The sequence below is a fragment of the Gymnodraco acuticeps genome, unplaced genomic scaffold, assembly GCF_902827175.1.
Source record: "Gymnodraco acuticeps unplaced genomic scaffold, fGymAcu1.1, whole genome shotgun sequence".
NCBI lineage: Eukaryota > Metazoa > Chordata > Actinopteri > Perciformes > Bathydraconidae > Gymnodraco > Gymnodraco acuticeps.
In genome coordinates this window covers 2,583,195-2,593,360 of record NW_022991632.1, presented here as the reverse complement: position 1 = coordinate 2,593,360, position 10,166 = coordinate 2,583,195, and the positions used below count along the sequence as shown (strand labels likewise).

Here is a 10,166-nt window from a genome sequence, read left to right as displayed (position 1 = left end):
CTCCTCGGATCCAGATCATGATCCAGATGCACGCGCATAAAAAGCAGCCAATCACAGAGCGTGGAGCAGGAAGGGCTGGCAGCTCTGCTCGGCAGCACAACACAAAGTTGCAGAGCATCTCTGAGTCTCCTCCTGCTTTGCCTTCACTTGCTTTCTGTCGCACCTGTAGCCTGCCTCTCCTCCAGACTACTAGCGTTACTTTACTCTTACCTTTACCCCGTCAACCATTACAGCGGTCCCCCTGACCAAGGTGTGTCTCGAAGCTTTTCAAAGATGCTGGCCTGTACGGAGATGATCACTATGTGCCTGCAGTCCGCCAAACAGAAGCACCTCCGGGCTCAGCAGCAGCAGCCGCTGCACAGCGCCGGCCAAGGACTTACTATCTTTCATGATGTGAGTGCATATTCTACTCTTCTATACACCGTGAAAAGTAGCGTTGGTTCATCAAATTATTACAGCTATTGGCAATCCATGTTATTATTCATCTAATGTTAAACTGTTAAAGTCAATAGATACATTCAAACTGTACAATCAATCATAGTGTTGAACCCTAATTTTGACTTTTTTTATTATAGAAAAAATCTATTGAAGTGAAAACATAAAACATTTGTATGTACTTAATTTGGTATACCAACATCATATGTGTGTGTGTGTGTGTGTGTGTGTGTGTGTGAGAGAGAGAGTGAGTTTTTGAAAGTGAGTTAAGCAGCTGCTGCCTCTGCATGATGATTTAAGCTCTCACAGTCAGATCTAGGGACAGCCGGGGGTTCTCTTTGTGTAATAGACACACACGCACGCACACACGCACACACACACACACACACACACACACACACACACACACACACACACACACACACACACACACACACACACACACACACACACACACACACACACACACACACACACACACACACACCACACACACACACACCACACACACACACACACACACACACACCACACACACACACACACACACCACACACACACACACACAACACACACACACACACACACACACACACACACACACACACACACACACACACACACACACACACACACACACACAGTACATAAACCTCTGGTTATTCAAAAACGGCACAGACAATCTGTTTATACTTAAACAAATATACATATAAGTGAAAACATTTCACACACATTCCAAGACATAAACACCATGAATAACTATGCTCTTTGTTTAAACCAATAACACCCACCACTGGGTAGACCTGCAGCACTGCAGCAGAAACTATCCATCAACACAGTTATTATCTATCCATCACATTCTGTCATGTTCTGGGTTAGTAGGCCAATGGTGTGTCCAAATCTGAACTAACTGCATCTTTCTGTCAATAGTGTGCTGTATCTGTCACTAATGCAGCACACAGACTCTGGCAGCCTTGGTTAAATAAGGACCCATGGCAGTTTATTCACTGTATCTGTGCAAACTGTCCCTGAATGGGTTGGGAGTGCTTTCACACATAGTCTTCAACTTTGACTTTGTTCTTCTGATGAAAGAGCACAACAGTAACAGGCACACTCCGTGATGGTTTCTGGTTCAAAAACAAGATTAGAAATACTACATATTTTAAATCATGACTGACATTCTGTCTTGGCTTTGATAGCTATGTTTGTTTATTGTCTTTATTCACCTTATTTTTTCTGTATTTCTGCTCTTGTTTGGTGAAGGAGGAATACTGTTGATTTGAGCTTTTTCCTGTCGGCTCTCCAATTATTCCAGATTTTGACTTGATAAAATGGCATTTATTTGGTACACGTCAGTCTCCACAAAGTCAAGTAGGCTCAATTAAGTCATCTCGCCAGCTAATGAGCCTTTAAAAAAACATAAATATGTTGTGTGCCAGGAGTAAAAGTCGTTAAGCAGATAAATGGTGATTGATTTTCTAGATAATATCGATGGATGAACTTTATCATTGAAGTAGCACAAATTGGTTTTCAGTAGTTTAGATCAGAACAAACAATTATTAGATGCGGATAGTTATTCATGTGAACATTTTTCTTTTATTATCTGTAATACTAAACCCAATTTAGATTGTTATAGCATTGTGCCCGGTTGTATGCAACAGAGAGATCAATGCGTCAATAGTGGGCCGATGCTGTTATGCTAGAGATTCAGAGATTTACTGTATTTGTATACGATTTCTGGAGTGAGAGACAAAGCAATTCCTCCAAAAATGTAATCTTGTTCAAAGACCAGGGACTATTAAGGATGCTGATAGTGGATGTTGAAAGTGGTTTTATCATCCATATTGTTGCCGCTTCCTTATGTCTTTGTTTTGCTCTATCACCAGCACTCTCTCTGATTTTCTCTCTTTTGCATCGCTGTCCTCCATCTCCTCATGTTCTCCCTCTGCTCTTGCTCTACCAACTAAAAAACATAGCATGTCAAGAAACAGAAAGATATATATATATAATATATATATATATATATATATATATATACAGCTCGGGGAATCACTAAGAATCTCCAAGGCAAAAAGGCGAGAGGAGAATATGTCACATAGAACATATTCAATAAAATATGATGAAGACCTCTAGTTTCCTCATTTCTAAAGCCCCACACAAAACAATTGTGTCAGCAGAGCCTGAGAGAACTCTCTGTCTTTACACCTGCCACCAAGGCATCAGAACTGCAGCACTCTGGGAAACAGGGCTGACATGTTCTGGGTTTGCTGTAAATGAAGCATTATGGTCTATTGTCACCAGAGACCAAAATCCCAGCATAACAACAACACAAGTTAACTGTACTGTAACCGTTTTCCATTGAATCAAGCAGGAGGGGGTAATGTGGCTTAGATGCAGTACAATGCCGAGGGGTAAAAGAAAATACTGCTGACTGTGGTGGGAACATTGGATTCAATGTTCAGTACAGAGGGCTAAAGCAATAATGTCTTATAACCAGCAGGATTGTACATGTCAAGAACAAGGAGGGTTGGTGGGTCAGAATGTCCTGCCATTATGTTATTAAAATAACTATTTCACTTTATCAAATAACACAGAAAATGTGCAGCTTTACAGCCTTCAAGTCTAGACAGATGAAGTCAAACACAGAACAATGAGTGTGTGGTGAGGTGGTTCCAAACGTTGTGGCTCTTGTTATTAGTCAGGACTGAAGCTGTGGAGAGACAGACGTTGAGAGACAGAGGGCAGACCCACAGACCTTGAGCTTGTTGACCTATGGAAATTGAAATTGAAGGGCAGGTTCTGCTGTTATTAATACCCCAAAGGTCAAAGCTAACAAGCATGTCAGTGGCCGCTACCTGACAATGGAAACAACAAACTGATGGAGTGGAGAGGGATTGAGATAGTAGGACACCATTTTTTTTATTTGAATTGGCTTCCTGCAACATCTACAGTATGTTGGGGTTCTGTTTGATAACTGTTCTGATTATGGAAATTCATTTGTAAACCAATTATAGAGCCAACATGTGTTAGTATTTGAATTGCATAAATTAACATGTGTCACTGTCTTATTAAACTGCTGATTTAAGAAACACTTTGTTTGCTGTGCTAATTAAAAACATGACATCAACATTGTATATATAACTTAATGTAGTAGTTTAAAATGCTACTTTCAGATGATGTTTCCTCCATGCCAACTTAGTTTCTTGTAATTGAAATCTTCCTTTTGGCGCACAGTAGACTGTTGTTTATTATCAAAGCTTCGGCTAGCTATAACATTTTATTTAGCAGCTTTATTGTTGCTATGGGTCACAGGGACTCGAGTTTACAGAGATGTATATTGGAGCAGGATTTCCCTAGGTAAGTCCAATTATCAAGTCAACTTATTGGACATAAAAACAAAGCAGATCGTCATAATTGTCACCCAAACAGTCAATTGGAAGCATCTATTTGATTTGAAGAGCTACTTCAAAATGGATGATCATAAAAGGCATTTTGGGCGCACTAACCTTCATTTCATTCTAGATAAGTACTTTAGTGATGATGGTTACACTGGGGACTTATTTAAAACCTGTCTCATCTTTTTGTGCAGTTGCCCAATCCGCGTTCCTCAAATCCTGCCTAAAATCATGTTGAGTGTTGATGTCCCAACTGGAATTGGAAACTACAATTTTCCATTGTTGACCAAGAGGGATCCGTTTTTCAAGGCTGTCACAACGGACTATTTAATAAGTTTGAACAGTACGTGCCATATAAAAAGAGCTTCGTGAGGCTCATAAGAGGTGTTTTACGTTTATTGCAACTTAAACTTAGTTTTTGAGTTGGTCGTTTTATGTTAAGTCTGCATTTATCCCTTCATCTCCTTCATTCCTTCAGAAACATCATCACATAGTTATAGACTTTAATGTTGCAGCCTACATCTTGGGGTACAAAGTAACCAGATCGTAGGTATCATTACAAGTTCAACCAATAGGTCAGGGATAAGCCTCAATCGCATCAATACAGTTGGCCTGCAGCAATAGCTCAAAAAGCCTTGTTCACCTTTAGCAGTCATTTATTATTATTCATAATAATAATAATAATAATACATGGGATTTGTATAGTGCTATTCCTAATGCTCAAAGACGCTTTATATACAATCAGAACAGGAACAAATCGAATAAAACAAAAAACATAAACAATAGTCCTTATCCAAGTGCGTAGTTGATTAGAGTTTGAAAGCTAGAGTGAATAAGTGAGTTTTGAGAGATTTCTTTTGGAGAATTGTCATAGCAGGAAAAGCACAGGTGTAAATAATAACACTAGCAAGGTTCTGTTTAATTGTTCCAGTAAAGGATCCTGCATGCAGTATGGCACATTTACAGTAGCCCTCGTTAGTGTTACTAATTGCACCTATGACATGTTCAAATGTCTGCAGTGAAATGCTCTGTTGAATCCTGGACTATTAGAGGTTAATAATTCCATTGTAAACACTTGCAGTTGGCTGCAACTGTAGCCACATGCTGCAACAGTAGTAGTGATTGATGCTGGGAGTCAATCTTCTTAATAGTGTACTCTGCTCAGTGACTTTTAGAGCACGGACAACATGTTCCCGTCTGAACCTATGCTATTGGTATTATTGATGACTCAGCTAGAGCTCATTGCTCCGTTGTTAACTGTTCATTTTGATCCCCTTTTATCCTGGCAACGATTACTCTTTTATCTTAAAATATAAAGTGTGCTTAGCAAATTCCAACACTTTATTCAGTACATAAAACATATAATACAATTTAAACAGTATCACCATTGCATCCAACCAAATACAATAACAAAAAAAGATATTACTTAAAAAATAAATAGACCTTAAAACACACAATAATAATAATAATAATAATAATAATTAGGGCCGGGACTCGATTAAAAAAATTAATCTAATTAATTAGATGCTTTGTAATTAATTAATCGAAATTAATCGCATTTTTAATCACATATAAATATTTGACCTAAGAACAGTGAGAAGCAATTTTTTTCACATGGATTTTAGTATACCATTAGGCGCATTCACACCGCAGTACTTTTCCCACAAAGGTTCATGAGAACTTAGTTCATGAGAACTCTTTGAACCTGGGGGAGGATTAGGCAAATGAAGCCGCTGACGTCACTTCTTCTTCTTCTGCTTTGGGTTTACTGGCAGGCCGCAAACCACTTCACGGCGTATACTGCCGCCCAAAGTCCCCGGAGTTGGGGACTGGCTTCAGTAGAAGCTGCTGGGAGTCCCAGCAGCCTTCCGAGTAAATCGCCAGAACGCCGACACCTCCTCATCTCCACCGCTCCCATGTTTTATTTTGTGTTGCCATAAATTAGTCTCTCTGCGTTTCTGCGCTGGGCTAATGCTAATAATGCTAATGCGAGGATAATAAAATGTCGGCTTCACAAAACTTTTTGGGAGTTTTACGGGGCGTGGTTTGCAATCCGCCCAGCCAATCAGAAATATAGCTATTTTCTCACAAGAGAGCCTTACGAAAGTCCCTGCTCTCTAGCAGCTCTCTGCTCTCTAGCAGGGACTTTCGTGGGGGTAAAAAGGTTCTCATGAACTAATTTTAGTACCGGCTCTTTTTGGTGTGAACGCGATAAAAGAGGCTAACGTCCACGCTAGCTGCTATATGTTTTGCATTGAGGTGATACTTGAGGCTTGATGTGCTGCGGTGATATGCGAATTCCTTTTTGCATAATTTGCACACAACCGTGCTCTTATCGACGCTTCCATCCGTCCGTTTTTTAAAATAACATTTCCCACTGTTGTTCACTGTGGTTTGTTGTTGTCTGAAGTCATGAACGTTAGTTGGTGCTCCAGTATAATCGGTACGTCTGAAACTCATCCAGTGAGAAACGTTCCGCGGTGCAAAAATAAGTGCGATTAAAATGCGTTAATTTTTTTAACGCGTTAATTTTTGTGTAATTAATTAATCTTAATTAACGCGTTAAAGTCCCGGCCCTAATAATAATACAATGTGTCACTATTTATAACTGAACCTGCAAGATAATGACTGTTGATTGTCTCTTTGCTACTTGATGGCCTCAATGCTTCTTCTGATTACGATTGACTTCAGAAGTGATAATTATTAAATCTATTTTAAAACTCACATATACTATGAATTAGCATAACATGAATCACTCATACAGCGAATAATAGCCTTTGTGAATGCCATTGCTCATGTGTTTCTGTTCGGTGCAGCAGAACAAAGGATCTTTCTACAGCAGACGTCAAACATCCATAATGTGTTTTTGACAAATTGCCATCGTTCTTGATAATCTGTAGTTGCCTATTGAAGAAACACTTCAGGGGTGATGGGTTAGAGGTAATAACCATCTCCTCCCTCTTTCTTTTTCAGATTTTCCGCCGAGCAGACAAAAATGGTGAGTAAACAGAAAATGTTTCGTAATGAATTTCTCCTCTGCCTGCTTGTCCTTTCCCCACATTGTTCCACTTGTTATTATGCCTCAGATGATCTGGTAGAGATATTAAGTATTTGCATGAATGACTCTTCGAGTGAAGCTGATTTCCTCCTTATGCACCAACAAGTTTCTCCACCCAATTCAAATGATTCTAAAATGCTGGATTTTAGCCACGGATGGAAGAACTTGTCACACAAAATAAAGCACCTCTCTGTCAGTGTCTGTCGACACAGATGACTGGGTGCTGTTTACAAATGAATGTGAGACATCTTGACGAGGGCTGAACCAACTTGCTTCTTCTAGCAGTGAATCACTGATACAATGGCATTATTAGCAAGTATGAACAAGGTAACTCCTCATACTCAAACATGTATACATATACATGCACAAATGCTGATAGGTATGTATTTCAGCAATGTCACATATTTTCATTAATTGTATGAGTGACCACTGTTAAAATCCAGCCAAATAAAAACTGTGATCCACTTATGGCCAAATTACACTTTTGACGACAAAAGACAATGTCAAACATTTAGGACTCAAAACTAATGTCTCCAAACTAAAATATCTGAATATGACATTAATAGACACAGAAAACTCTGGCCAATAGCAACATTATAAAAGAACACACGTATATGGTATGAATATTCAAATACGATACACTATCCAGGCATTACATACATTAGTTTAAAAATCTAAGATCACACGAAATTGATATCCACACACTGTAACATGCAGTGACCCAGTAAAATTAATGGTATTGCACAGTGTAGTGTAAAGTAAGGGTACTTTAGGAATGTAAATGATTGCAATCAAACCATGGAGGCATCAGAGGGGATCAAAGAGGGTTTGTTAAAGTTAATATGTCTCAAAACCTCTCAAATACTGTTATCCTGAATCTGTGATGTCAAATTAATTCTGGGCGACACATTTTGATTATATTGCTTTTTTGAGCCTTGACATCTTTAAAGATGTTCATGCCCTTGCATATTTTAACAAGCCCCAGGAAATATAACTCGTTTTACTCTCGTAAAAAATGTTCATGACAAAAAGAACCATGTTCGTTGTGTTTGAGGTGAATTGCATCATAGACTAAAGCTGTAACTGCACAGACAAAACAGATCTGATACTGAGTTCATTACCTAAAGTTTGTAATAGTTTTAGACTATTTCTGTATTCAAATATATTTTGTCATGATGTCCCAATTGGTCCATGTTAAACTCATGTTAGACTGTGTTGCTGGCTTTTTCCAACCAAAATAAAAGAAAATATTTGAATTTAAAATAACACATTTAATCAGTACTGCACTTATTTAAAATGTCGAGATTATGTAATGTGAATTCTGCTGATGGAAAAATAATGCTGCAAGAAGACCTGTTCAATCGCCATATTGTTAACTGTACCATAGAAATAAAAGCCAGACTAACTTGAATGTTCCATGTTAAAAAACGTCCTGATAGTTCACTTACATTTATACAGTTAGAGGGAATATGTGCTTTACTGAATCAAAGGTCAAATATCATCTCTGTTATAAATCTGTGCTCCTTGCCTCTGCTTGTGATATGGCTAAGAACGCTCTTCTTAAAATATGAATATATTTCTCTGTCTAACAAAAGATGAAACAATAAGCAGATTCAAGGTTCAAGGTTCTTTATTTGTCAAACGAACATAGCTACAGTGTACTTATGTCGATGAAAATCTCGTGTCACAGGCTTCTCCAACAGTGCAACACAAAACACAGATAAACAGAAAAATATAGTGCAAGTAAATAGTAAATAGTAAATACAAGAAGACAAATAGTTTGAAAAAGTGAAATAGTGCAATAAGAGTCTATATGCAAGTCATTTAAATATGATATATTAGGTAAATAGAGAAATATTTTTTAAGGAGCAGCCAGATTAATATTGTGGATGTTATTTCAACAGTTCAGTTGTTTAACAGTCTTATTGCCTGTGGGATGAAACTGTCTCTGAGTCTAGTGGTTTTTGTCCGGTTTCTGCGGTAATGCCTGCCAGACGGCAGCAGACAGAACAGTTTGTGGCTGGGGTGATGGGGGTCTTTTATAATCCGGAGGGATTTCTTCCTGAGCCGCTGGGAGTAAAGGTCCTCCATGGATGGCAGCTCCGTCCTGGTGATGTTCTGTGCAGTTTTCACCACCCTCTGTAAAGCCTTACGATTGAGGGCGGTGCAGCTGCCGTACCAGGCCGTGATGCAGCCAGTCAGGATACTCTCTATGGTGCACCTGTAGAATTTGCAGAGTATCCTGGAGTCCATGTTGAACCTCCTCAGCCTGCGGAGGAAGAAGAGCCGCTGTCGAGCTTTTTTGGTGATGGTGGTGGTGTGAAGAGTCCATGTCAGGTCCTCAGTGATGTGGACACAGAGGAACCTCAAGCTGCTGACTCTCTCCACCGTAGTCCCATTGATGGCGATGGGGGCGTGTCCCTCTCTCTGCTGCTTCCTGTAATCCACAATCCGCTCCTTTGTTTTGCTGACGTTGAGATGGAGGTTGCTATCCTGGCACCAAGATGTCAGGTTTTCGACCTCCTCTCTGTACGCCGTCTCGTCGCTGTCTGTGATCTGGCCCATGACGGGCGCATCGTCAGCAAACTTCACGAGGGTGTTGGAGCTGTGTATGGCCACGCAGTCGTGAGTGAACAGAGAGTAGAGGAGAGGGCTGAGCATGCAGCCTTGTGGGGCTCCGGTGTTGAGGATCAGGGTGGAGGATGTGATGTTTCCCACCCGCACTGCCTGGGGTCTGCCCGTCAGGAAGTTCAGGATCCAGTCACAGAGGGCGCTGTTGAGCCTAAGGTCTCTGAGCTTGATGACCAGCTTGGAGGGCACAATGGTATTGAAGGCTGAACTGTAGTCAATGAACAGCATTCTCACATATGTGTTCCTCTGGTCCAGGTGTGAGAGGGCAGTATGGATGGTGTGGGCTATGGCGTTGTCTGTGGACCTGTTTGCTCTGTAGGCAAACTGCAGGGGGTCCAGAGAGTCAGGGAGGGAGGCGGTGATGAATGTTTTGACTAACCGCTCAAAGCACTTCATTATGATGGAGGTGAGTGCTACTGAGTGGGTGGTAGTCGTTGAGGCTGGTGATTTTTGTCTTTTTGGGGACAGGAACAATGGTGGAGTGTTTTAATCAATTTACAGTAGAGTGGACATCAGTGAGACTTTGTTTCGCTCACAACGGCTGTAATCAGCATGCCTCCAAACAGCAATTACTTCTCAACAGCTCTTAACCTTTGATATCACGAGTCTTTTTCTGGCTTCCGGCTAAAAACATATTCACTGTTGTA

The 10,166-nt window shown here is 40.1% G+C and overlaps 1 protein-coding gene across 1 annotated transcript in view; it reads left to right on the top strand.

The window, feature by feature from the left end:
• Positions 1-57: 57 nt before the first annotated feature.
• The window catches only part of necab3 (N-terminal EF-hand calcium binding protein 3), a 55,783-nt gene continuing 45,674 nt past the window's right edge, over positions 58-10,166 (top strand). Inside the window, exons 1-2 of the mRNA XM_034198450.1 lie at positions 58-393; positions 6,804-6,828. Coding sequence (XP_034054341.1) covers positions 274-393; positions 6,804-6,828 — 145 coding nt within the window. The 5' untranslated portion in view covers positions 58-273. The remainder of the gene's footprint in view (positions 394-6,803; positions 6,829-10,166) is intronic.